At 34.7% G+C, this 27438-nt stretch overlaps 3 protein-coding genes across 9 annotated transcripts; 2 read left to right on the top strand and 1 right to left on the bottom strand.

Annotated features, from left to right (window-relative positions):
* Positions 1-545: 545 nt before the first annotated feature.
* On the bottom strand, positions 546-15275 carry LOC112712368 (callose synthase 3). Its single transcript, XM_025765243.3, has 42 exons — positions 14711-15275; positions 14373-14473; positions 14159-14283; positions 13984-14077; positions 13717-13827; positions 13502-13618; positions 13284-13376; positions 12935-13026; positions 12621-12747; positions 11875-12012; positions 11671-11747; positions 11477-11570; positions 10636-10758; positions 10404-10521; positions 9779-10113; positions 9605-9657; positions 9458-9518; positions 9129-9210; positions 8995-9044; positions 8825-8911; positions 8316-8450; positions 8136-8230; positions 7950-8034; positions 7715-7875; positions 7380-7503; positions 7199-7299; positions 6978-7110; positions 6737-6888; positions 5619-5728; positions 5403-5534; positions 5195-5263; positions 4868-5054; positions 4644-4800; positions 4089-4208; positions 3891-4009; positions 3653-3736; positions 3160-3272; positions 2836-3065; positions 1950-2744; positions 1812-1862; positions 1417-1602; positions 546-1124 (listed from the first exon to the last, which is right to left on the bottom strand). Exons 1-42 carry the CDS (start codon positions 14901-14903, stop codon positions 876-878), a joined length of 5859 nt encoding a protein of 1952 aa, XP_025621028.1. The 5' UTR covers positions 14904-15275; the 3' UTR covers positions 546-875.
* Positions 15276-19622: 4347 nt separating this feature from the next.
* On the top strand, positions 19623-22017 carry LOC112712365 (uncharacterized). The gene has a single exon (XM_025765235.3). The coding sequence runs from the start codon at positions 19986-19988 to the stop codon at positions 21621-21623; it is 1638 nt and encodes a 545-aa protein (XP_025621020.1). The 5' UTR covers positions 19623-19985; the 3' UTR covers positions 21624-22017.
* Positions 22018-23719: 1702 nt separating this feature from the next.
* Positions 23720-27116, top strand: LOC112712366 (probable plastid-lipid-associated protein 12, chloroplastic). 7 transcript variants are annotated; one of them, XM_025765237.3, is made up of 11 exons: positions 23720-24338; positions 24455-24508; positions 24774-24848; positions 25128-25247; positions 25539-25730; positions 25871-25954; positions 26047-26139; positions 26309-26362; positions 26464-26543; positions 26687-26794; positions 26867-27116. In XM_025765237.3, exons 1-11 carry the CDS (start codon positions 24126-24128, stop codon positions 26952-26954), a joined length of 1161 nt encoding a protein of 386 aa, XP_025621022.1. In that variant the 5' UTR covers positions 23720-24125; the 3' UTR covers positions 26955-27116. The 7 variants fall into 7 exon arrangements, with proteins under 7 accessions (XP_025621022.1, XP_025621021.1, XP_025621024.1 ...); XM_025765236.3 differs by having other exon boundaries at positions 24735-24848; XM_025765239.3 differs by lacking the exon at positions 25128-25247.
* Positions 27117-27438: the final 322 nt, after the last annotated feature.

Raw genomic sequence — 27438 nt, 5'->3', positions numbered from 1 at the left:
TTTTGATATAAACTCATATTTTAAGTTCCTATTTCAAAAAATCTTAATTAAATTATTTATTTAGAGTGACCTTAACCTAATAATATGATAAATTACATTAATATTTACCAAAGTCAAATTATAAAATGTTTTATAAATTTTAACGCAACTCCATTTCCATGCATTCCAGCAAATATCTCAGCTTGTAAATACAATCTAAGTTGTCAAATGTTGAATTAAGAAAAACTCGAGGCCATCGATCAATGAATAAAAGATAGGAAGACAATTCTTCGTTTAGTCTAGGGTATTCTCATGTTTAACAAACTAATGACTAATTCCCTATAAATCTAAACTCCATTTAAAGGAATGTTGCTGGCAATGAGTTATTGGATGCACAAGATTTAAACTTATGACACTTAAGCAGACGAATAAACTAACTAACCACTTGACCAATCCATGTTGGTTAAGGGAAGACAATGTCTTTTTTTTTTTTTGAATAAGGGAGGACAATTTTTTTTGTTATTTAAAAACTAATCCGTCGCGAATCTGAACTCCATTTAAAGATATACCGCTGGCCAATGAGTTGCTGCATAATGTATATCACAAGACAGAATTCAGATCTCCGACATTTGTTTAAACAAACGAGTGATCTGACTACTCAACCAACTCAAATTGGTTAGGAAAGACAAATTTAAATTGAATGAACACTCACTAATTAGTTTTGGGCTTTTGGCAATAATCAAATGCCAGCAACAAAATTGAGGCCTAGTATCCCTCCCATTCTTAATAACAGCTACTTCGATTACAATACAATGGCTACAAAAACATTGCACAAGAGGCGTGGTTGCATGCATGCATGCATGCATGGGAAAGCTCTGTGCAGAAGAAAGAGAAGATTATTCCTTGTTACGAGAAGAGCGCCCCTTCCTTTGGCCTCCAAGAATGCGAGAAATTTGCAAGCCTCGGCTGAATGCTTGGTTGAACAGCATACGTGTCTGAAATTCCGAAACAAATGGAAACCAAGCAAGAAATGCAATGGGAGTGAACAAAAGCAAACCCATTACAATCTCGTAGCCACGTGCAAGAGTTTTTACTGAGCCCCAAAATCCAGCTTTCCGTACTAGAGGCTTTAATGCTTGTGCAATCTGCAAAATACAATGATAACAGTGAGGTAACTTCGAAAAGCCAAAGCCGTAAACAGCAAGCACGTTGAAGAAAATCAAGATAATGTAATTCCACATAATAAAGTCAAACCTCAAATATAAAATAATAATAAACTGCCTCATGAATGGGAAGATAAAACTGTCTAAAGTAAGATTTATTGCATTGCATACAATTTTTAAAACCAAAAGCTCCAGTTAAGTGTGTTCCAATGATTAATGATCAAATAGTTATCGTTAGTTCATTAGTTGGAGATAAAAAGGAGAGAGCAATAACCTGTAGCATTCCCCAACCGGTTGGCATGAAAGCAAGAATGCAAACAACAATGTCCTGGATTGTCATATGAGGAAGGGCAATTAAGAGGGCCAGAACTGATACAAAAGTCACGAATATCAATCCTTTGATTAGCCGGAAGACAAGTTGAAAATCTGCGCTGAATTTTCTCCTCCCAACAGATACCACCTGAAACAATGTGAAAAAGGAAAAATCAGAAAGGACACAGGAACTTGCTCTGCTAGATAAAAAGAAATAAGTGTTGATATAACACATAGGATTTTGACGTAAGCTTTATGGGCAAGAAAGCGACAAGCTTACAACAGATATAATGATTTTATTTTGAGAAAACATACATCCGATATGCCATACAATATACACACAGAACTTGTACTAACCTTCACCACAGATAAAAATAAAAAGATCACCAACCATGATATGCCATACACCTGTAAACCAAGACAACGCATTCAGTTTTCCAAATTTTGATTTAGAAACAAATAAAGATGAGAAGAGCAATGAAGGTGAAGACTAACCAGAATACTTTTTGTTTTTGTAAAATTTAGGTGATAAACAAGACCATATTGATAGATAAAGAAGCGCAGAGATAACAATATCTCAGCTATGATTCCCCGTGTTCCCGAATATTGGAGATGATCTTGTTCCTCCTCCCACCAGGACTCCCAACTTTTCTCAGGTGGTACGCCTATGCCACCTCGGATGCTAATCCATTTATTCCAATCAGTCCAATCATCAACAATCTTTTGCCACTCAAACCCAGAAGGATTGAACAAGAAGGGTGCATAAAGCCAAGTGCCCACCATAAACCACATCGACACAGTGATGAAGAGATAGGCAACCCCACTTCTATAAGTATGACCAAAAATTTGGTACACTACCAGCAAAATCATGAGCTCAATACCCTTGACAAAGTGGCTGCGTGAGTAAAGTCTATAGTTGTCTGCAAATTTGGCATGGAAAACCACAAAACCTCGACCTGTAGGTCTATATTTTGCACCTCCATGAAGTAACGTCCTTCCATAATAGTGAGTCTTTGTCCCAAGCGAGAATGTGAAGAATACTGGAGCTAGCTGCAACTGCATTAATATGAACTCACTAAGTGCAGTTCTAAAGCCCTTTTCCAAGCCAATTTCCATTAGCATGGGCAAGGCCATCAAAAACCCTATTTGAACAAACGACTGAGAAGCCAGAGCCACTTGAAGAGGCTTATTGTCACGAATGGCTTTCTGTGTACTCAAACTTTCTTCAAGCCCACTGAGAACCAGATATAGGCGACCATAGAGGAATACATATACAGTAAGAACAGTAATCTGTAAAATGAAAAGAGGTAAACTAAAAGGTTAGAAATTCTGGATATAAGAACAACAACACAAGGATGACTCGACTCTAAGGGTAACATACAAGTGTACTGAAGTAAAATCCAACTGTGGTGAAATAACAAGACAGCATTCTGAAGAAATCAAAACGATGCCCAAGTCGGTACACATCTCGACTCAGTGTTTGCTCTCCATTGCCATTAGCTATCTTTGCTTCAAACATAGAAATCTGGTTGAGTCCAACATCTCTCCCCTTCCCAACTTGAATGTACTCATGATGAGTGACATTTCCTTCACGGAGTGTAGAGTTAAAGCCTACATGAACATAGTAAAATTCATACACAGGTAAGATAAAAATAAAAAAATAAAAAAACAAAGCAACGAAAGAATGTTTTGGACATCACTTTACCAGCAAAAATATCTTCGCTCAGATTGATAACCTTGGAGGCTTTGCTAACACCCCCTCTTGTGAGGTGAAAAAGCCTATCAAAGACATCAGGATGACCATAGTGGAAGCGAACCCTATAGAAAGCATAATAAAAGAAAGTAGATTATACATTTCTATAACATATATAGAGTATCGAAGAAAAATGTATGATGAAGCCCAAAATGGTGATACAAAAATATATCTAATGAAAATATGACAAAATATTACTTAAAGGCATTAATAAGTTAGTATTTGGCCTGCATTCAGATTGTCACTTTCTCTGTATGTTGCTTCAGCATGGATTTTATATTTATGCAACTATAAAGTTGCTCAAATGCCATCTGGACCAAGCATGTCAACCTATTGCGTCTCCCACTTGGAACCTTTTTCTCCAACTCCTCCTCTTCTCAGTCATATAATTTTCTTAGCCATTAAAAGATAAAAACAAGCGAAAAGATCAATAATGAGAACTTACTTCAGGGGATTAGCCAACAATCTCTGACCAATTGTAACAAAACTGGTCTCCTGATTTGACATGAACCATGCAAGTGAAGAAACACTGAAATCTCAGACAGACACAGTCAGGGACACTAAAATTTATCAACTACAGTTGTATGAGAAAAATGTTACTTCTCAGGAATACCAAAAAAATAATAAATAATTTAAAATTATATTCGAAAACAGAAATAAATAAAAGACCCAAGTGACTTTACCTTCCAGTAAATATATGCTCCCTGAGTCCAAGAATACTTGGGTACCTCACACCATCATGCTTCTTAAGAAATTCTTGCAATAAATTTCTCATTTTCAAAGCTTCTTCCATATAGTTGTCCTACAGAAAAGGTAACTTAATCACATAGCATTATGCAAGACCTTATAATTGTGTTCTCTGCCTTATCATACAAGCTTACCTGGTTCATATCTATTGTTTGCAAGCCTTCTCCACGTGTGAAAATTATGGCATGGTTCTGATTTTCAGGCTTACCCTCACCCAAAATAGCTGGTCCAGGAAGCTTTATTTTATATATTACCTGATTAGGAGAGTCAAGTGGAGAATATGAACCAAGATATCTTCAAGTGAATTCAATGGAGGGAAAAAGATTGATTAGAAGTTAAAGTCTAGAGTTGTATTTAGCCCTACAGAAAAAACTATTTACTCCCTCATTGAAGTTAACATTTTTACAAAACATTGTTTCTCTGTAAAAGGGTTTATTCAGTTATGCATATACCTCTTCCAATCCTAGGAAAATTAATATTATTCACCATCAAGATTATGTCATGAACCATCTCTCCTAAAAGCTTAAGCCATGTCAACTATAAACTTTCCAATGTTATCATATTTTGTATCCTCCATAGGTGGTATTTTCACTGTTTCTCCCCAATAAAAAAATATATTTTCTTTATAAATTACTAGAGTAAAAAAAGATGAAAAAAATTACAGGCTCCATGTATCGACATCTAATCACCTGGTCTAAATACTGCACTGGCTCTGTCTCTGAAGGATTACTGGATTTTGGCATTGCCTTCACTAAACAAGAGTAATAAACCTTGTTGATCTTTTTTGGCCTCTCTTTGCTAGGTTCCTCAACCTCATCAATGTAAGCAACCCGAAGTGAAGGGTATCTGCCAATCAATGAATAAGTACATGAAGCATTAAGATCAGTATTACTAAGCAGGGACACTAACTTACCTTGTCATAAGCCTCAATATGTCTTGAGCACGAGCAGCACCAGATCGCTTGTCAATCCCATATTGTTGGCATGATACTACATATGAGAATTTCATATCTGCTACTGCTTGACATTGCGTCAACAATGACCTTTCACCCGTTGCATTGTTGTCTGAATTTTCTATGGCTTTATAGCCTTCCATCAAATCTGCACATTCATGGCATTTCGTCAGAAAAACAAAACTTCTGAAAAAAAAAATCTCGAGTTTCTTTGACTTGTAAATTCAAAGCTAAAACAAAAGCAGATACTGAGTATGCATTCAGCCAATCCCAAAAGCAATCAATCACCTTCATCTTTTGCCATGTCAAGGAAAGCCTGGAGTTCCAAAGCCTTTCTGTAGTACATCATGCCTCTTACTGCACCAGTATGCAAACTTCAGTCAATTACAACAACTAACAAGCATATCAAATTCTGATGATAGGATCCTAAAGAACCCAAGCTTGTATTAGAAATATTTGTTCTTTTTTTTTTTTGTGTATCTGAGAGAGAGAGGACCAGTTTTAGTCAAAGTTTGGCCTCTGTATGAAGCCCAGAGACGAAGTTCTTCTTCTAACTCATCCGATTCATTTCCTTTCAGTTCCTCCTCACTGGAACAATTCACTCTCTGAAGGAAGTTGTTCCATTCGTCTGTATATCAATAACAAAAAAGGTTACATCAAATGCAATGATATCCATCCTTGAACTTTCACACTTCTGTGTAAAGGGGTGAACCTGGAAAGATCTTTTGCAAGTAAAAGAGTATCGAAACACCATCTTCATTGGGTGATTCCAACTCACGTAAGGAAAAGAGAACCTCTTCAGTGTAATATGGTGTTAAAACCCTGTTAAGTCAACGTGCCAAAAATAAATATTTACATGATTCATTTTCTTTCTAAAGGAAGTTAAAGTTACTTTTAATACAACGTATATATATGGTGATATTAAAGTTCATCTATGTATCAATTAGGGATATAATTAGTTTCTACTTTATTAGACATTGTAATTTTGAAGAAGGACTAAAACCTACAAGCTAAGGAGTTCTTTCCCTCAACAATATATGTAAGCATGTATATGTGTATATATGTGGACCAAATTAAAGAAGCAAAGAATATGTCTAATTTCTAATAACCAGTAAGTTATAATTTCATGGGAAAAAGCTTCAAGCTGCAGTACGGTGAAAAGAATTTACCATAGCTTTCATCCAATAATATTTTATTATTAATACAATTTCTTCCTACTTAGGTCATCTTTCAAGAAATTGTTGTTCCTGAAAGCTAGCCATGAAAATGAAACCAAACCAAACAATAAAACTGGGTTGCCTTCACAATAACATAAAAGTTGCAGAGTTGATCGTGTTGTTTTGGAAAGTTTACGTTTTTTTTTTTAATTAACAATATCATTTTGCTTTTAAATGATTTGATTTTTGTGAGTTTAGCAAATAATTGTGCTGATTATTATAATGCACTCTATTATGAATGGAATCAATCAAAATTCGTCATTAATGCAGCAATTTGTTCATTCAGGATCTAATCCTTCGGTTAGAATTGTTATCACATTATTCTATTCATGAATCTAAGTATAGTTTGAAAACCTTGTAAATTGTTTACTTACAAATTTAAGTTACAACTATGTATGCATATTTTTGGGGGAAAAAATAAAAACATAAAAATAATAATAATAAATACTATATAAATACTTTGAATCTTCAGTCACCAAGAATGCATAGACACAAAACAATTCAGATATGCAAATAGTATGTAAGAAGGAGCATCTCTAAGAGCTTTGAATTATCTATTTCAGAAGTGTCAATGGAAAAATGCAATAAAATACAGGACTATGGAAAAGCTTACGAGAATGATAGCATGTTGCGGACTTTGGGTGCTGCAGGCATGTCCATAAACAGTGAATTAGAGAAAAAAGAAATACGCCTTTTGGCTTCCAAATTAGATGGTACGTCCATTGCAGATTCTTTGGTTGTAAGCAGCAAGTAAAGCCGTTTAAGCTGCCAATTTTTAAAAGGAGGAAAACATGACATCAGATATGCACTCCACTATTCATACTCTTAGCAGAATAACTAGATTGGTAGAGAACCTTCTCTGTCCAAGCTTCAGTAACTGGTTGAATTGGAAACCTAATAGCTCCTTCAGAAGCAAACAGCTGATGTTGTGACTCAAGGGCAAGCATCCCCTCATGTCCAGCTCCACCATGGATTGATTCTACCAAACTGTTCAATCAAAACCAACACAATCATAATCAAGGAATTATGATGATTCCCTTCAAAGGTGTAGAGATTGGGTTCTATGTTTCTTCACCTGGATATATGATCCTCCAACATTATATCTCTCGTCACTACTTCTAGCATGTCCTGGAAGAGAATCACAACTTGGTCCCTTTCTTCATGCTTATTGTCTATCTGCAACATAAAAAATGCATGATAAGATTTTGACATGCTTATAACAAAAATATAAACTACACAAGGTGATCAAACAATACCAAATATTTGATTAGCTCAACAAACTGCCGGTAGAGACTAGGAAGTGCATTTAGTCTGAATTGACTTATTAGGTCACCTTCTTCTATATGTTTGTCTACCTCAGAGAAAATGGATTCTATAACCCTGAAATGAAAGGTGCCAACAAAAACCAAAAGGTTTTAGATAAACGACAACCAATTAAGAGTGTCGTAGAAGGCAAAGCATCAAAGTTGAGGAATCTAGTTATTTCCAAGAGTCTACTTTGGATCAAGATAGGAAGAGATTATCAAGAAAGAGATCACTCATAAAGCACTCTCACTTCTATAAACAACCACATTATAGCTTTAAAACTTACTGTTTCTCACGGTCCCCCTGAACCAGGTACTTAATAATGCTCTTAAATGAAGCATAGCACTCCCGAACAGCACAAGACATATAGTTGTCAGCCTCTATCCTTTTCCTCAGCTCTTTATCCTTTCCATTGCTGTCTTTGGCCATATCCACTGCGATTGGAATCTATGGAACACAGATAAATTATTAAATGAGCATAAAGGTAGCAAAGTTTCAAAAAGAAGACAGAATAAACAAACCTTGCTCGCAAGTAAGAATGGTGGCCATTGTATAAGGTCCAACTCACGATCAGCCCAATAAGGTACAAGCAAAAGGTCCATTTCTCTGAATAAGAACACCATAAGAGTACACTGCTGTTAAAAAAAACAGTATATATAGACAGGAAAGAACAAGAACTGAAAGCATAAATTGAATCCACTGACAACCTATTACTGATAAGATCTTCCTCTCTGAAACTAGTGATTATTTGGTTCCACAACTGAGCAAATCTTGCAGCCTCTTTACCTTTGTTAGATGGAATCTGTACCATTTAGCCAAATTATGTAAGTTGAGGATACTGTTATTTTTAATTAAAATCTCAAGAATGTGATGGCATAATAATTAACCTGATCAAATCTGCGCGAAAAAGTAGCTTTCAGTCCTTTTTTCCTTTGCTCACTCTTTTCCTCGGGGATCAAACAAGCATTGAAGGCTCCAGGCAATGATTCAAAACGGGATCTGAGCATTCCTAGTGTCCTTATCTGAAACCAGCAGACAGTGAAATTATTATAAAAGGCACTAATAATTCATTCATAAAGTAAGACCCCTTCAAAATCAACAACTTGGATTTGATTCTATTAGAACTAGAAAACCAAACTTGAAACTCAAGCAAACATAAACTTGAATAATCAACTAGAAAAAGACACTAGTGAGTAGTGACAATGGCTACATATTATTGCTTGAGGAGCAGTCCAACATTCAAGGGACAGCAGATGGAAGGAACAAGACTAATGCATATCTACCATGGCAACAAATTCTTGCTTCTTTAGAACATGATTAAGCACTAAATAAATAACAAAATCTAATGATCCAAAACCATTATAAAAGAGATCAAAGGAGAAGGCAATCTACTAACCTCCCCGAGGCGACGGAATGCTCCATAAATACCACCAAATAAAGTAGAAAATATGGCATACCAAATCTGGGTATCCATAAAGTATACCTTCAAAGGAAAAAAAAAAGATTTAGGTAATTATGCAGAATATATTGAAGAGCAACCAAATTAACTATAGTATAAAAACATACCAGAATAATTGGAGCCCAAAGTGCAATTATAACACCAACGTTATTTCGAGCTACAAAAAGCACAAGAAGGTAATTCACATGAGAAAAATGAAATGAAATAATATAAAATCAAAAAAAATGCTCAACCTTACTACCATGGGGAAAGAATTCATGCCACTGGAATTTCGAGATTTTTACACCCATTATAGCTTTTGTAGGTCCCACCAGAGGCTTTATCTATAATAAGAATGAAAGAGAGAGACCATTAACACAAATCAAATTAATTGGTTATTTCAAAGTAGTTATGTTTTTATTAATGTCCAATACAGGCAGTTATACGAGTTAATTGATTTTTTTAAAGAAAGCTACAAACACACGTTTTATCTATATCAACAATGTACAATACAAACAATTAGGATGTGAAAAAGAAAATGCAGAGGAAATGACAGAACCATCCAACAGTAATAAATGATAAGAGAATCACCTCTATATAGTAGCTGAACGCTAACTTTGTGATCAATAAGAGGACCCAAAACATTGTGTACCTGAAATTAAAGACAGAGAATTAACATCTTATTCCTAGGAAACTTGCATAAATTCCGAATGATGAGAGACTCTAGAACTTTCTTACTTGAAAAGGGACAAAGTGCTCTCATGCATTCCCCTACCAACATAGAGACGAGGCTGTCATTTTTAAAGGAGAAAAAACTAGTTATAGTCCCACTTGCAATGGCACAAAAAAACTGCTGTTTGTTGTACCAAACCACAAAATAGATAATGAAAACAGAGTTTTGATGTCACCTACCTGTGACCACCACATCATTAGCATCACAATCCTATAGTTTGACCTCTCAAGAAAACGACGAATAAGTGGGAAAAGAAATAATATGGCAGCAAGCATGTTCGGGGACAAGTATATAACAACAGCCATAATGAACAAAGAAGACGAACTTGAATTGCTCCCAAACCAACTTTGGATGGTTTGAGCAAACCCAGGAGGATTGTCCCAAGTGTAAGCATATGTAACTGAAAGAACAATCACCCATGCTGCAGCTGAAATAATTTTAAGAATATATCTCAACTTAACATGCATGGACATAGTTCGCTGTGCTTTCCAACTGAGAATCACATCCAGAGTAGCTGCCCAAGTGAAAAACAAAACCAGGATAAAGAAAAAGGAAAAACCATAAGCAACCTCCTCATAATGTAAAAAGCTTGAAAGTAAACAAGTTTAGAAAGACTTTGGCCATTGATACTCTTGCATGTTAGACATTAATAGCTGCAGAAGAAATGCTTCCAAAATGGCCGTTAAAGTAGCAAGGTAGATTGCAATTTTTACAGAAACACATGCAACAATGATAGAATTAGCATTAGCTATTGAATTACACTAGACATTAGTATATCTTCAGGTAAAATTTGCTATCCCCTACCTTGTCCAAGCTTCAATATGGCTGCTGTTATAAACACACTCAGCACCTTCTTGAAGACATCGCCATTAAAAATTGCACTTGGATTCCCAGTTCCATTCCATGCAACAATAATCATTGCCTAATCAAATATTAGCTATTCAGAAGTAGATCTTATTTTGCATTATATTAAAGGGAAAAACAATTAACGTAGAGGGAGAGTGACAACATAAATACATAACGCAATATTTATTACCTGTAAGCACAAAATGAAGAAGCCCCACATGCGATCAAAACTTCTGAAAATATGCCAAAATGACCTTATCTCAACAAAGTTAACTTTTCCAACCCATCTGTCGGAATTAGTTGGCTTGTTATCCTGTAAATTCAAGTTTGCAGCAAGACTTACGATAAGGTGGCACATGGGAGTTTCAGGCTTTCAACAGTTACTAGTTGAATTATGGTAAGAAATTCAAAAGAAAAATCCATCAGACAGTTTCCATCACTTACTAGCCAATGTCATAATCAAGTACAACAGTAAATCCATTTGACAGTTTACATAACTTAGTAGTCAATGTCATAATCAAGTACAACAGTACAAATAAGTTTCTTCCCATCTTCAGCCAAACATTAAGTCTATTTTTTTAATCAAACAGTACATATCATAATTGTCTCCCGAAAAAGCAAAAAAGATTCATGTATTTGGTCTTAAATCCGAAACATCAAATAAGCTCTTAAATGCTTAAATTTGTCTCAACTTAGTCTTGTTTCAAATGTTCCATATATACCCTAAATGCATTGCAATTATAAAGACAAACTCAAAGTATCACACAAGCAAGTGGCTTTCACCCAAAAAGCTAGATTCGAAGAAAGATAGAGTCATCTACTATACAAAAGCACTATGAAGAAAAATGACACCAAGCATAAATTTCAGATATCCAACTCTTCTACCCAACAAAAATGACACCAACTTTATGCAGCAGAGCATATAAGATTGGCTGGATGCCCCATGAACCCATACTGGGAGCAAGTAAATGTTTATAATTGTGAAGATAGTGAGAAAAATCAAAGACAATAAATTCATGATCAGCACTTACATTAGATTTGTCAAAATCTTGACGCTCAACTGCCAGCGAAAAGAAATCAGCATCAGCACGCATTGGCCAACCAAGCCGGAAACAATCAGCTGACCTACAATTGTCATTAAGAATTGATAACCCAGAAAGGCATCAGCAATACTGTAATAGGCAGCAAACAGAAGAGGATAGAAAGAGAGAACCATCAGTTGTACCAGAAATATTCATTTAAATCATCATAGTTCCTCCATTGTGAATGCTTTGACCTCCCCTTTTTACTCCTTTCAGCTTCCTGTTAGCAACACAGTTATAACCATTTATGAGGCATTATCAATGGTACAAATTACACATTGGTTGCGCATGATGACAAACATAAAACAAGGAGGGAAAAGAAGACAATAATAAAGGGCGGAAAGCACCTTTGCAATAACATTATAGATAGGAGTTACAACTTTCCCCAAGAAAGCCTCCTCTTCACCTCCATAAGCTGGCTTGATATTCTCTCCCGTCATTGGACTAACATTACCAGAAAGCATACCATACAATTCAAAAGCCATCTACAAGAGACCACAAAAAGTATCCCGCAAAGGCACAGAACATGTCAATATGTGGTTGATTCCCCTTAAATGCCAAAACACAGGGAGTTAATGAATCAGTTAGAGATGTAGTGTTAAACGCTTGTTCTTCTTCCTAACAACTTAAACTTTTGAGAGAGTTGATCTCCAATACTGTATCATAAACTATAATGACCGAGTGGTAGGAACTAAAAAGTTCCTCCAAATCTTCATAATCTTCATAGTTAATTTTTTCGGCACAAGATAAAATATGAGGGTTATCCAATAACAGGTAAGAAAACCTAACCTAGAGTTTATGTTGGTATCAAAATATTGATCTGAGAATGTATAATAAGATGGAAGCAAAAGAGGACTAAAAGGTAGTTAAAAAAAACTTAACACAATTAAATAAGGTTGAACACAGATACTAAAACTGTTGAAATATACATTCCTAATAGCTTAAAAGGAAAAAACCCACTTGAAAACACAAGCTTATACATGTGCACTCGTGAAAATTCATTAACTAGTAAGTTTGGTAATGGATATTCATTACCTGTTGCAGTTTCATTCTATAATATTAAACAATAGTTTGTTCTAATTACAAAGCTTACATGGTGATAGATATAGCACAGGCATTCTGGCATGAATCTTAGGTTGGCAGCTTCACCCCATATTAGAAGATACAGGCCCATGTACAGTAGTTTACGCTGCTGCACTTCTTGCTGTATGGTTGGTAACCTGCAATATGCATCCACAAATGTTTGTGTCAGATTCAGGAGCTGACATATGGATTTAGCATTATTGTGAAAACAAGTTTAAAATGAATAATGTCTGGTTATACCCATTTGTAGCCAAACAAAGAACTCCTAGTTAGAAAAAGAACAGTTGCATAATCATTCGACACAATGAAAATAGAAACACTCACCAAAGGCTACTTTTCCGACCCAAATACTTGCACCACCTTTTGTAATTCTTGAAAAGTTTCTTCATGACTTCTGTTAGAGCACGCTCATCCAACTAATCAAATAATATGTACACGTCAAAATCAGAATAAACACCAATTGATGCAAAATAAAATAGTTGTTATTAACCGTATGGCTTCCACATATAGATTGCCAGTAAATTAATTGCAGGTACATGCATACAGTAAACAAGTTTCAATTCCTTAAGAATGATTTGCAGCAAGAAACTCACCTATAGCATCAAGGAATAATTTCAGTGCATGCTTTTACACAAAAACAAAAACTGTATCATTTATCCAATCAAAAGAATACCTTTGGTTGTTGATCAGGTTTAGGAAATTGCCTTATGTGCACATTTGCAAGCAATAAGATCAAATGTTCTCTCTGATTTGCTACATTGTGCTTCTGCATTTAGTACAAGAGGTGAAAACAAGTTTGATAGGATATGCTAGTCATGAAGTGGCCATGTCATGCTAAAATAACAGAGATTCGAATCAATAGAAATGTTACAACTCCAGATTTTACTTTACCTGAAAGCCAAACATTACCCCAAGCCAATCTAGAATGTCTTCATCCTTTTTTTTCTTGTAGTCCTTAGGCCAGGCAAGACCTCTTGTGTTTCGAAGAGCGGATACAGCAGCTTGGATCTATGAATAGAGCCAAATATGGGCTTTTACTACAATTTGATGGAAATTATATGATGTGGCTAAAATTTCATTTCATAGATATTAAACTACAATCATACCTCCGGAAATCTCATTACTGCCTGATTTGCACTATCAGGATCAAGAGGAAGAATATTGTAAGGAACTAATATCTCTGTTTTCTCAGCAACTTTATCTTGAGTCTCCAAAATCTATTAAATGTCAGTGGCAAACAAATCATAGGCACTCAGACTGGTGACAACAAAACAAATTAGAAGCAACGTAGACTATCAACTTATTTAAATTTGGACAAAATTCCACATATCATCAATAGGAAAATCACATTTCTGGAGCTATAGAAATATAACCTCACGATCAACTTCCACAGACTGTGTCATGTTAACAGCCTTCAAAACCTCAAAAAGAACATTAGCAGTCTGATATGCCTTGGTTAGTTGTGCGCTGAAAGTAAGAAGACAAACTCACTGTTAGTTGCAAAATAACTGAGATTGTATTATGTTGCAAATGATCTAGATAACACACCGGTCAGCTTTATCAGCAGCATTCTGTAAAGCTTGGATATATTTCTTGTAGTAGTGCTGATAAAAACTCTGCATCTCACGAGCATCGCTTTTCTTTACCCTTCCTTTCAATGTTGGATCATTTTCCTAACCCCAAAAACAAATGAAACAAATTGATAAAAAGATACATAAAATTACCATGAAGAAATACTGGAAAAGCAGCATTAATAGCTTACTCTTTCTAGGCGCTGGAGAAGAGCAGTTTTGAATTGCCGAACACCACGACCACTTGAAGTTGGGTCCAACCTATGAGCTTTCTCAAAGGCATAAAACCGGCCTACAAGAGCAACAAGAAATACATTCATGCAAGGATAAATAATTACAGCCTTAAAAGAAATTAAATGCATGCACAAATGCAATATTCTATCTATGAAGGAAATGCACAAAGCCAACACCAGGAAAGCAAGCAAAGAACTTCAGCTAAGCATAAGCACAATGAGTTGCACTAACCTAGCTATGACAGCGAATGAATAAATAACAGTGAAGTTCAGCGAGAAAAACAGAATGTTCTTACAGAGATAAGCGACTCTAGGATGAGTCTTCTCAACCTCATTGGCAACACGAAGAATGGGTGCAATCTCAACAAGGGAGGAAGGCACCACCTCGCTGTCAAATATGGCCTCTCCGAGGTTCCCGGCGGTTTGCGTCCGCGTGATCCGCCGCTGCGACGCCCCCGACGGTTCCGACGGCCCCACCCTCGACGACATTGTTTCGCGGATCTACTTCACAGAACCGTTTCTTCACAGAACCGTTTGCATGTAAGTTAAAAACTTAATCTGAGCTCACAGTTACAATGCAAATGAGAGAAGTGTGCCCTAGCTAGCAGATGAAGAAATAGAGAGAGTGTGTGAATGTGAGTGTTTGCAAAGGGAAGCAAAGCAAACAAAGCATGTGTGTTGTTGAGCAATTAGTATAGCTGGTGGATTCGGTTGCGGAAATAGAAATGCGAATGTGGAAATGGAAGACGCTTGGTTGGAGTTGAGTTGAATCGAGTTGAGTGTAACATTCGTCAAGTCAAGAGAGGTCAGAAAAGCTGAAAAGGTGGGGTCCGTTTTCTTTTTGGAACTGTGTTCCTCAACAAAATGCCACCGTTTCTTCCTCTGAATAACACCTCCTGCCATTTTTGCTGGCCCTTTCAAATTTCAAACATTAACGGCTATTTTATATTGTTAATTCCCACCTTAAGATAATTTTTCCTAATAACAAATGCCATAAACCTCAATTATCGATTGGAAAAATTGTTAGAGGCTTAGAACTTTTGTCACTTGTGACTTTATCACATGTTTCAGTTACTTTAAGTGGCTTTTACATATTAAATATAAAAATATTATAAATTGAGTATTTTTTACTTTGTGAATTAAAAGAGCAGAAAGTTCATTACTAAAAGACCTAACACTTTGATATTATTCAAACAAATTTTAAGTCACAAATGCCATTTTTTTATATAAGGTTGAGAATAATATTTTTTAGAATTATAAATGACTGAAATATTAATTTTAAATGTGACAGCGTTTGATTTAAGGTATAGAATTCGATTTCTATTTTAGAAAAATTAAAAAAAATTAGAAACATAAATCAGATTCTTCCATCTTAATTCTTTGTATAATTTTTAAAAATATCAAAAATTATATTATTAATGTATTTCACTTGTTAATAAATTAGCCCACAAATGCCAATTGCCTAGTTATGATGCACTCTATTTAAAATATTTTTTTAAAGTTATCTGCCAAACAAATGTCACATTTAAATGTTCATTAAATTTTATAACTCTTAAATTTTTTGTTTGGAACTATTTAGGTAAAGACGTCAAAAACGTTTTTTAAGATATTTTTAATAATTAAAATTTAATACATATAATTAATTCAATTGTATTATTTTTGTCAAAATTATGTCAGACAAATTAATTTGATCGAAAAATAGTGAATTAAATCTTGAATTGATCTAAATTAATATTATTTTTTTATAAAAAATGACTACAATATTTTTATTATAAAAAATAATTAAAATGCTCTTATTATATAATATTAATTTTGATAATCTTAAATTCTAGTCCTTTACTTCTCCGTCTACAGTGTTAGGATTTAAAGTTTTCAATATATATATATATATATATATATATATATATATATATATATATATATATATATATATATATATAATAGGAGTATTTTAGTCATTTTTTATAATGAAGATATTGTAGTTATTTTTTATAAAAAATAATATTAATTTAATTCGGTTCAAGATTTGATTCACCATTTTTTTGTTAAATTAATTTGTCTAGTCTAATTTTGACAAAAAAAACATGATTTAATTAGTTATATGTGTTAAATTTTAATTACTAAAAATCATTTTTAAAAAAAGATATTTTAAACGTCTTTATCAGAATAATTTTTTTTTTATGATATGTGACATTAACTTCTAGTGTTTATATTTTAATATAAACATAAAGATATTATAAATGTGTTTTTTTTTCAAAGATAATAAATTTTATTTTACCAAAAAAATATAAAGTATCCAAAAATCAACAATACAGAATAATAAAAAAAGTTGAGGTTTTTAACATTCAACAAAAGAGGATTAATTTTTTTAATTATGAAAACTCAAAATATGTGTATGTCCAGTTATAAAAAAATGGTATATTTTTATAAATATAAAGATAATTTTTTTTAAAAATTAAAATTCATAAAATTGGAGGTTCAGATTTATTTAAGATACAAAATTTAGGATTCGATTTATGTAAAAAAAAAATATTTATGAGTGAAAATACAATTTTTTTTATGTAAAACAAATTGAAAAGTCCAATTTACATGTTTAAAAATTTTTTCAACACTAAAACATAAATTTCTCAGATTTGTAAATTTTAAAAAAATAAAAACCACAAATTAAATCTTTAAATTTGTGATATTCATAAAAAATATATATATATATATATATAATTTTTACATTATTAAAAAACAGCACCTCAACTACACTTTTTAATTTAGATATGGAAGGAAGAATGGTGTAGGACAGAATTATGGAGTGTATGGGTGCTTTACACAATTGTGGTGTCAAGAGCAAATCGGACCGTCCGATTTGTGTTTAAAAAATTAAAAAAATTGCATTACACAAATCGGACCGTCCGATTTGTATTTTAAACAATTAAAAAAATTTAATATTGAAATCGGACCATCCGATTTTTGTTTTCAAAATAAAAAATATTTTAAAAGTATAAATCGGACCATCCAATTTTTCCTCCCTCACCATCCGATTTGTGTTCAAAATTTTTTTAACAAAAAAATCGCACAGTCCGATTTCTTCACTTTATAGTTTAAAAAAAATTATCCCACATTCATGTCTAACACCATCCACCTCCACACCTATGCACAACACACACAGAATTTGCATATCCAAAAAAATTAGCCCCTCGACTGCAACACAAAAAGTAAAAAGCTAGTGAACAAATATTTAACAATTTTGTTAAATATTTAAAATTAGGGATGTCTCAATGCTGGTTTCAAAGCTGGACTATATACTAGGTTTAACCATGCCTGCCTCTATCACCTCTTTCAACAAAGCATTGTATAGAACTGCCATAGGTTGTCATTCAATTATTGCCACCATTGATAGAACTGTTGGCCATCTAAATTTAGAAGATACGAATAAACTACATTTTTTTTTGAATTTTTTGCGATTTTTTGCACCTGATAATAATATATTCAGTTTTTTTCTCCAAATTTAGTTAGTTTAATTTTGCAATTATCATTATTATTGTGCTCTTATATGTGATCATGTATGAGTTTTTTAAAAAACAAAAAACAAAAGCAAAAAAAAAATTAAAAAAAAAAATTGGTAAAGTGAAAAATGAAGAATTGATTTTTTTTTACTGAAATAAATTAAACAAAGAAAAACAAAACAAACAAAACAAGGAACTGCTTAAATAGAGGGGCAGTCCCGTTTAAGACTACTCTTAAACTCTTCCCAAGGTGAAAGAAGCATGCGAAAGTTGTAACTTTATCGCCATCTTTGCCATAGTATCTGTCACTGTTTGCATTTTTCATAATTTTTCATAATCAAACGAAAGTCAACACGCCAATTCCAATGCATGATATATCTTATTTTGAGCACCAATGGATCAATAAACCCAAAACCATCTTGAGTAACAAGATTAAATGCTTCCACACAATCCGTCTCACAAATAACATCTCGTTGACCCACATCCCAAGCTAAGAGATATCCTCTCCAAATAGCAAACAATTCTCCTTGAAGAATACTATTACTCTCAATCATTCCAAAACACCCCCTTTGCCAACTCTCATTACAATCTCTAATAACATAAGCAAAACCAACACTATCACCCGAACCAAAATAACTAGCATCACAATTAATCTTAAAAGTACCAATGAATGGAGGATTCCAAAAACCATTTAGAGTAGAGAGAAGGGACATACGTTGTAATTCAAAAATATTCCTAAGCTCTTTTTCTGAAGTTAATGCCGGACAAATCACTTTTTTCGGAGGCCAAGTTTTATAGGGATTAAATATGTCATTATTCCTTACTCGCCATATCTACCAAAGTCGCGAAAAGAACTTGAACGGATGCTCTCTGCTATGATACAAAAACCAGTTCTTCAAATTCAAAGGATGACAAGAAATATCCAACCTATGCCAGATAAACTGAGCTTTTGGACAATTCCGAATACAATGTAAAATGAAGAATTGATTATTATTGATTTTATAATTTACATCATACATGAATTTCGCTATGTTGATTTAATGTAATTAAATTAGCACTTTCTCGTTTTATTAATTTTTTAATTTATAAAATTTTCATCAAATTTTCTCCTACAACTAGCATATTACAATAAAAAAACACTTTGCAAAAGATATTTAATTTTTTTTGTAACACTTTGAACTATTGAAAACTAATTTTTATCTCGGAGTGTTTATTCTATTTAGTTGTTTATAGAAAATTTTTCCATAACTAAGAGTCTTTATTCTATTTTCTTTTGGCATGAATTATTAAGAGTCTTTATTTGTAACAATAAAAAAATTCATGCCAAGAGTTATAATTCAAATGCATAGTATCTCCATATTTACTCAAAACTCGCAAGTTCGAATCTCACTTTTAACTACAAAAAAAATCGATAAAAAATTCATAAATTCATCATGCCGACAGCAGACAGGTAAACCCCAAACTGGGCTTTGTTGGACTTAGAGGCCATCTTGTCTGGCCCACAATGGCCTAATGGGGCAGGGGTGAAAACTGAAAATTCCAAAACAAAATGGGTCAGAGTGCAAATTATCAATCCAGAAACGTGAGAGTCGAACTTCACGGAAACCAGTGTCACGTGTTAGTCACGTATGTACAATCAAAGCCGTCAATTTTCCGAATGTATATCTGACCGTCAAAGTTATTCCTTATCCATTATATAAGCCCTCTTGGTTCCAACGGGCACCTCAGAGAAGCAAAAATCCTCAGATAAACAGAATTCTCTAGAGAGAAAAAGATAAATAAAACTAGAAATTCAGAATCGGTTTTCAGATTGAGCGGAATATCGAAGGAGGAAAACGATTTCGGCCGTAGGTTGAATCTTGCAGGATCAAATCCCCAATCTTCTTGGTTCCGAATCCGAGAAGAAGAGGATTTAGGGTTTCGATCTCACGTTTTCCGCCGATCCTTTTTTCCGATCGGCGATAATATCTTGATCTTTAACCACGCGGTTTGAAATTGTAAAAGAAAAGGAGTAATAGCCCTAACTGTTATTAGTCTTAGGGTTTTGTTTAGGAAAATCGTGACAACGACGACGATGAACGATCAATCTCAGATGATGATGAATTTGAACCAGATGAGCCAGCCTCAGATGATGAATCAGGTTCCGATGATGAGCCAGCCTCAGGTAATTAACAAGTCTCAGATCATAGGTCAGTCCCAGCCTCAATTGCTCTCTCACAGTCAAGCTATGAATCAGAAACCTCAACAGCCTCCGATGAAGCCATCTCAGATGATGATGAACCAGACTCAGCCTCCTATGATGATGAACAGGGGATACAAGGTCTGGTCTCAGCAGCCTCCTCTTGACCCTAACATGAAGTTTCAGAACCCTATGAAACCAAATTTCTCTGCTCCTAAGCCTGGTCGAAGTAACTGGAAGGGGAAGAAGGTCCCCACCGACAAGCGCAAGGACCTCAGGAGAATGGAAAAACCCATTCCAAGCTCATCCGTTAGTGTTCCGAACACCGGCGCCGTTTACCAACCACCTACTCTGCACGAGTTGCAATCGCAAAACCGTCTAAAAGCACGTAAGTTCTATCCCAAGAAGAAGTTTAATAATAGGTTTGCTCCTTATGCGCCTAGGAATACGACATCGTTTATTATTCGTGCGAAGAAGTCCGGTGGCATTGCATCGCTTGTGTCACCTTGCCCGGTGACCCCTGCAGTGCTTCCCACACCTATACTGTCTCCGTCGAGGGAGGTGTTAGGGGATATGGCGAAGGAGGAGTGGGGTGTTGATGGATACGGGTCGATGAAGGGTTTGATTAGGCTTCGATCTCCGGGGCACGAGGCTGATGTTCATGATGATGAGGACGAGGAGGATGGAGGCGGTGGGTCGAGTGAGAGTGATGTGGAGGAACATGTGGAGGTGGAAAGAAGGCTGGACCATGATTTGAGCCGGTTTGAGATGATATACCCAAATTATGGAGGTGAGTATAACAATGTATTAGAGAATAGGGTAGATGATCAGGATTCCCATATAGCACAATTGGAGGAGGAGAATTTGACATTGAAGGAGCGTCTATTCCTGATGGAGAGAGAGTTAGGTGATTTGCGAAGGAGATTACTGTTTCTTGAGAGGCAAAACCAAGTTGTGGAAGATGTTAACGAGGAAGTGGTGGAGAATGGGTCTGACAATGAAAGTGAAGGTGGATCAGATGTTCCAGTTTTGGGAATTGATAACAATGCAGAGATGGTTGACTCGATGCTGGTAAGTGGGAGAAATATGAACTTCGAGGTTGGTGCTAAGTTAGACAATGTCGGAGTAGCAGAGACTGAAGGCAGAGGTGATGTTTGTATGGAAGAATCTGTTCCAGATGAGGTGGTTGCAAAGAAGAATCAGATCAAAGGTGTTGATGAAATGAGGGATGTGATTGAGTTTAATGAATTGAAGGAGGAAACTGGTGTACAAAAGGATGATGAAAAGAAGAATGAGATCAAGGATAAGGAGATGAGGGATGAAATAAGGTTTAGTGAAGTGAAGGAGGAAAAGGATGAAGAAGCAACGCCTCAGTGTTTGCCGGATAAAGTTCTTGCAAAAGATGATGATTGTATTGATAACAAAGAGGGTATTGAATCTGAAATGCTGGACAGAAATGATGAATCAAAAACTCTCGAAGCTACAAATGATTGTGTAAAGGATGCAGTCCTCTATGAGAAGGATGATTGCTAGGATTTGGTAGTTTGCAGGTAGTTGGGATAAGCTATTAGATTGTTAAGAGATTATAATTATCTATCCCACCTTGTAGCTTCAGTTGCTCCTCTCAATAGGCGATGGGGGAAGTGTAGAGTGAAACGGATTCTACTGCTTTTTAATGCGTACAAAAATTGTAGCCTTCTAGGTTTATAGTTCACTTTTATTTTGTCTCCCTTTTTAACATTTCTCGTTTTTTTCTGTTACAGGGCTTGAGTGTCTAGGTTGTTGAAAATAGTAGTTAGTTTGCAGGTTCATTTATGTGTAGGGGATTAACCTGTAAGCATTAGTGTTCCTCTGGTTAGCCTGTAATGAATCTGTGAATTAATCTGGAAAAATAATGAATATCTTGTACTTTGATATTTTCTGCTAATTCCGTGTAATAGATTTTTTAATTATCTTGGTTATCATGTTTTGTTCTTCTGCCAAGAGAGGATTCCCCATCCTTCCTTTTAATGTATTCGCTTAGTACAATGAAACTTTTAATATCTTTCTGAATCTTTATTTGACAACTCCTCTGCCAGTTATTGACACGTGATTACCTTACAATGCTGAATGAATTTCCTTATATTGAGTCGCTTCTATTAATTATATCAATGAATAAAAGCTTTCTGTTCGTACATCTCGGTTAATAATACCACCTTCATTCACAAAATCTTAAATATTTTAGTGCATGTCTCTGCTAGCTTGGACTTCTAGTTTGATTCTGGTTCTGCCATGGTTTTGTTTTTTGTTACGCATGCAAGTGAATGATTGCCTTATCATCAGTATGGACTATGGAGTAAATACGAGCGCTTTCATAATTCATTATTGAGTTTGATGTGACAATAGGTCTTATGATTGCTCTTTGATTGGAAGGTGGCTTTTAGCTCCAATTTTGATAGAAGATGTTTATGGCAGATCTTACAATAGGGGTACCAGATCACATTCTGAACTGCCAAATGCTATCTTGATGATATTCCTTCTCATGGGGCTGGAATGTTGGATGGAGGCTGCAAGAGTTATATATTGATCTGCTGCTATAGAGGAGAAAAATGGAAGTAATGTTTGCTGGTAACTTATCTAATATCTTTTGTTTTTCCATTTCTCATTGAATTTCAAAAGTTCAAGTACGATGCAAATTGGAAGTCCATGTGTTTTGTATTTCTTTATAAGTTGGAGCTCCATTTAAAGGTTTGTCACATAGCTAATTATTAGACCAACCTAATTTGGTTTAACTATACATTGTTATGTTTGAAGAAAGTATGATGTTAATTTTAATATTTTTGACAGGAAAAGAATTTAATTATAAAATTAAAAATAATATAAAAAATTAATTACAAATTTGATAAAATTATAGAAGGGTAAACTACCAAAAATATAGTCAAATAATTGTCACGGACAAAAATGCACTCAAATTTTGCTATTGATGAAAGTACCTTCAAACAATTTAAAACGCGATAAAAATATCTAACATTAAATATTTATTTCTCAAAAAATGATTTAGAAATTGATTTTTAATGTGATTTTTTGTAAGCATGATAGAAAAATGAGGTATTATTTTTAAAATTCAGTCTCTAAAACTAAAAATATATATTTAATATTGGACATTTTTGTCGCATTTTAAAATTATTTCAAAGGATTTTTGTTGATAATAAAATTTGAGTATATTTTTATTCGGGAATAAAATTATTGAGTGCATTTTGTGTGGTTTACAATTGTGGAATTTCTTTTTTACCCCTTCTTTTCCCATGTCTTCGCAGCTCTACTGTTCTTGCTATGTATTAGTCAAATAGCGACAGCAACAACTACGAAGGCATTGCCGCCTGCTACAACTGCTTCATCTATGCTGACATGCACTGTTTTTGGTTCTGTGCAATTCCAATCGGTGATTTGATTTGATTTTTTCGCTAATAAGTTCAATGTGAACTCTCACAATCATGTCATAATGCAACCTTGTGAATTGTGAATCAGGCTTATTCCATTTTAGGCTTCTCTCCCCTGTGGATCTTTGGTTGGAAGCCCATTTGTAATAATCTTATTGTATTTGTAAATTGCAATGGACAATGTAATTTCTCAATTCACAAATAAATGAAATAATAATTTCAATATTTCATACATCTACATGGAGTTGGAGTGTGCCTTAAATAAGGCAGCAAACAAACGGGTTCAATTATATAAGTTTTCCCCGACCAAACATTAAAGAAAAAAAATCTGTATTCATATTCATACGAAACGCTAAGAAACAAGTAGAGCGAACTATCCAAATTTTCATTTTCAATGCGATATTTGCAACGATGAGTGGCGTAGTAAAGACTAAACGTAACCTGATGTGTGAACACTGAAATTTGAAAGCGATAAACGTAATATCTTAACATTTGTTGGTGAAGTGCCACGTGTACAATTTCATCTTGGCGCCAACAATTATTATCCGCCACACAACAGAAAGCGAACTGAAGCTGTTTCTCGTTGGAACTTGGAAGCAGTTAGTTGCGAATTAGAATGGCAGTGAAAGCTGTAAATTTAGGGTTTCAGTTGCCCTCATCAAGTCCTTCAAGCTTTGGTTCTTCTTCTCCAAAGCTCCGCAAAGATCGGTTAGTGTTTCGGTCCTCAACAGTGGAGCAAATCTCTTTTACAGAATCTGAGAATTCACTCATCGAAGCTCTTATCGGCATCCAAGGACGTGGACGTTCTTCTTCTCCGAACCAGCTCAATGTCTCTCTCTCAAGTTTCTTCACTTTGTTTCACAGTAAAATTCAACTAAGCATTCTTTATTAATTTATTTTTTTAAAAAAATAATTTATTGCGGTTTTATTTGTGTGCCATGGCAGGCTGTTGAGCGAGCTGTGCAAGTTCTCGAACGTTTAGGTGGCGTGCCTGATCCGGTTCGTCTTTTACTTCAAATTTGTTCATCCATGATCAATTTCGATCCAACTCTTTTTATACATGATTAATCCTGATTATCAGATTTGAATTATTGTTATCATCTAATTTGCCGTCAGCTTTGTTTAATCAACTCATACAACCTGCTTCAGAACTAAGTTTTTTGGGTAGTTAGAACCAAGCAAACGTGAAGTACTAGTTATTTTGTTTGTTTTTAATTCTTCATAGTTCATAGATTACTGGAGTACATCAAATTTAATTCTGCAGACAAAATCAAACTTAATCGAGGGTCGATGGCAGTTAATTTTCACTACCAGACCGGGAACAGCATCGCCAATTCAGGTTGCGTTTTTGGCTTTTCTTTTTTAATCTTTTGGATGGTCCTATTTGAAACATATTCTCCAAACTCCAATCACAGTTTGCTGTCTTCGAAAAATATACCAGATTTCGAAATTGTTATTTGCATTTTGGATGCCAAATATCATTGAATTCCCATGCCCCTAAGGTTGACTGTTCTGTCAGCAAATCTTTTGCCAACTCACACACCAGAATGATTTCAAAATCAGCTTTAGTTGATTGTAAGAGTGTGTCTCAGTCTCGCATTATATATTGCTCTTTCAGAGAACATTTGTTGGGGTTGACTTCTTTAGTGTATTTCAAGAGGTATATCTTCAAACAAATGATCCACGGGTGTGCAATATTGTGTCATTTTCTGATGCCATTGGTGAGCTGAAAGTTGAGGTAATAAAAATTAACTTAAATTGTAAGTTGTGATAAATTTAATATACGTGTTAATCTGAACTTGCCTTTACACATCTTAAAAAGAATATAAGGTTGGCATTCTGTTGTCAATGTTGTAACAATGCTTATTAGCTAAGTGCTTCTGAGAATAAAGAATACGTGGTTAGCTTCCAGGCATATATTGTGTTTTCTGTTGTTTGGTTTTTTCAAGAACCAGTGACATTGCTCGTTCCCTTATTCCTGAACCGACTTAGTCAGCTAAGGGCTTGATTTTATTTTCAACTGACACAGGCAGCAGCATCAATTCAAGATGGAAAAAGAATCCTTTTTAGGTTTGACAGAGCTGCATTTTCTTTTAGATTTCTGCCATTTAAAGTTCCATATCCAGTTCCATTTAGGCTACTTGGTGATGAAGCAAAGGGTTGGTTAGACACCACCTATTTGTCGCATTCAGGAAACCTTCGTATCTCAAGGGGAAATAAGGTGATTTAGGCATAAGCATCATTTTTAAAAGTATTTTGTTCCTTCCCTTGGGTAAAATCCGTTGTCTAGCAGAAGCTATCCCTATTTAAGTAAATATATTGTATATTCTAAGAATTATTAGCAACATATCTGTAGTGCAGGGAACTACATTTGTGTTGCAGAAGCAAACTGAACCTAGGCAGAGGTTACTGACAGCGGTTTCGTCAGGGAGGAATGTCAAAGAGGTAATCGTCAATTAAGAGTGTGTATGCATGTGTATAAAATTTAACTGGAATGTTTCAATTCTCATTGCTTTCACGTCCTTAATTCCAAACAGGCAATAGAGGAATTAGTTTCCCTAACGCGGAATAATGGTGAAAAGGAACCAGAACTAGAAGAAGGAGAGTGGCAGATGGTATGGAACTCACAGGTAGATTTGGAAATCCAAACAGGCCACAGACTGTTAATGATCTGATTCTTTTCAAGCTCTTCTTTCCTTTCCTTTTTCTTTTTGTGGCTACCGATATAATCTAATTTAAGCAAAAATGTTTCTGTGGCTAAATCCGTTATGTGTTATTTAAACAACTTATCCTATACAGACTGTGACAGATAGTTGGATAGAGAATGCTGCAAACGGTCTGATGGGAAAGCAGGTATCAGGATCATGTGATTGCAGTCATTACATTTTACTTTATATGCGCAATTGATATACTGCGTCACATCTTCAGTTTGTCACTTACAATGGTTGTTGCAGATCATCGGGAAAAATGGTCGAATAAAGTTTGTGGTTGACATCTTGCTTGGGCTTAAGTTCTCCATGACTGGAAATTTTGTGTGAGTTTCCAGTGTTTAAGGAATTTTATGTTGACCATTAAGATGGCCACAGATTTAGAAGCAAAGTTGTTCTTCATTAAAATCATTTGATAAGGAAGCGACATTGATGTGCTCTAACGTCTTGATTGCTCAAAATTTAACAGGAAAACTGGCACCAAAATGTATGATGTTACAATGGACGATGCAGCCATAATTGGTGGCCCATTTGGATATCCCATGCAGATGGAGAACAAGTTCACCTTGGAGCTTCTGTAAGAACACATAAATCCCAAAACTTAAATTGATGGATTTTGGATGCTGATGGTTTGAGTGTTCTTTTTCAGGTATAGTGATGAGAAGATCAGAATCACCCGGGGATACAATGAAATCCTGTTCGTTCATACGCGTACCGATGCATCGAGGATGAACTAACTCTGCCAAATATACAACACAAGGGCTTCCACTTCTTTTTTGTTTTGCTAAATGGCCTTTTTGGTCTTACTTTTTAGTACTCTGCCTCTGCGGGGAAGTTTATAGTTGGACTACTTATCACTTGGAAATTGAATTTTAGGGGTATTCACAGCTATTCCTCTAGAGATTTTTCTGACCCTTTTTTAGCAAACTATAAAGTAGAATAAACTATATTTACCTATTTAAAAAGATTAACTTAAAATAAAATAACATTTGATTGAAGTCAATTACCATTTTTATATGGTTGATTGAAAGACGATATGCTAATAGTTATAATAATGGAATTAAATAAAGTAATTTAAAAATCTATTACCAGATAAAACTGATCTAATACAAACTAAATTTGAAAGGAAAAAAATCAATGAATTTTGAACTATAGAAATGTTTAGATAATGTTTGGATAATGCCAATAATGTGATATTGGTATGCATAATTATGAGTTGTA

Source organism: Arachis hypogaea, chromosome 9, assembly GCF_003086295.3.
Source record: "Arachis hypogaea cultivar Tifrunner chromosome 9, arahy.Tifrunner.gnm2.J5K5, whole genome shotgun sequence".
In the NCBI taxonomy this organism is placed as follows: Eukaryota; Viridiplantae; Streptophyta; class Magnoliopsida; order Fabales; family Fabaceae; genus Arachis; species Arachis hypogaea.
The sequence above is the reverse complement of the archived record's forward strand: the minus strand, read 5'-3'. Positions and strand labels throughout refer to the sequence as shown.

What these genes read in the sequence shown, in the direction of transcription:
- LOC112712366 (XM_025765236.3), top strand. Translation starts at nt 24,126, where the DNA reads ATGGCAGTGAAAGCTGTAAATTTAGGGTTTCAGTTGCCCTCATCAAGT. An exon ending in GAACAGCATCGCCAATTCAG is followed by an intron (nt 24,849 to 25,127) that starts GTTGCGTTTTTG and finishes TTGCTCTTTCAG; the next exon opens with AGAACATTTGTTGGGGTTGA. An exon ending in AGATGGTATGGAACTCACAG is followed by an intron (nt 26,140 to 26,308) that starts GTAGATTTGGAA and finishes TATCCTATACAG; the next exon opens with ACTGTGACAGATAGTTGGAT.
- LOC112712365 (XM_025765235.3), top strand. Translation starts at nt 19,986, where the DNA reads ATGAACGATCAATCTCAGATGATGATGAATTTGAACCAGATGAGCCAG.
- LOC112712368 (XM_025765243.3), bottom strand. Translation starts at nt 14,903, where the DNA reads ATGTCGTCGAGGGTGGGGCCGTCGGAACCGTCGGGGGCGTCGCAGCGG. An exon ending in GGTCGGAAAAGTAGCCTTTG is followed by an intron (nt 12,748 to 12,934) that starts GTGAGTGTTTCT and finishes TGCATATTGCAG; the next exon opens with GTTACCAACCATACAGCAAG. An exon ending in TTGAGCTAATCAAATATTTG is followed by an intron (nt 7,300 to 7,379) that starts GTATTGTTTGAT and finishes TTTATGTTGCAG; the next exon opens with ATAGACAATAAGCATGAAGA.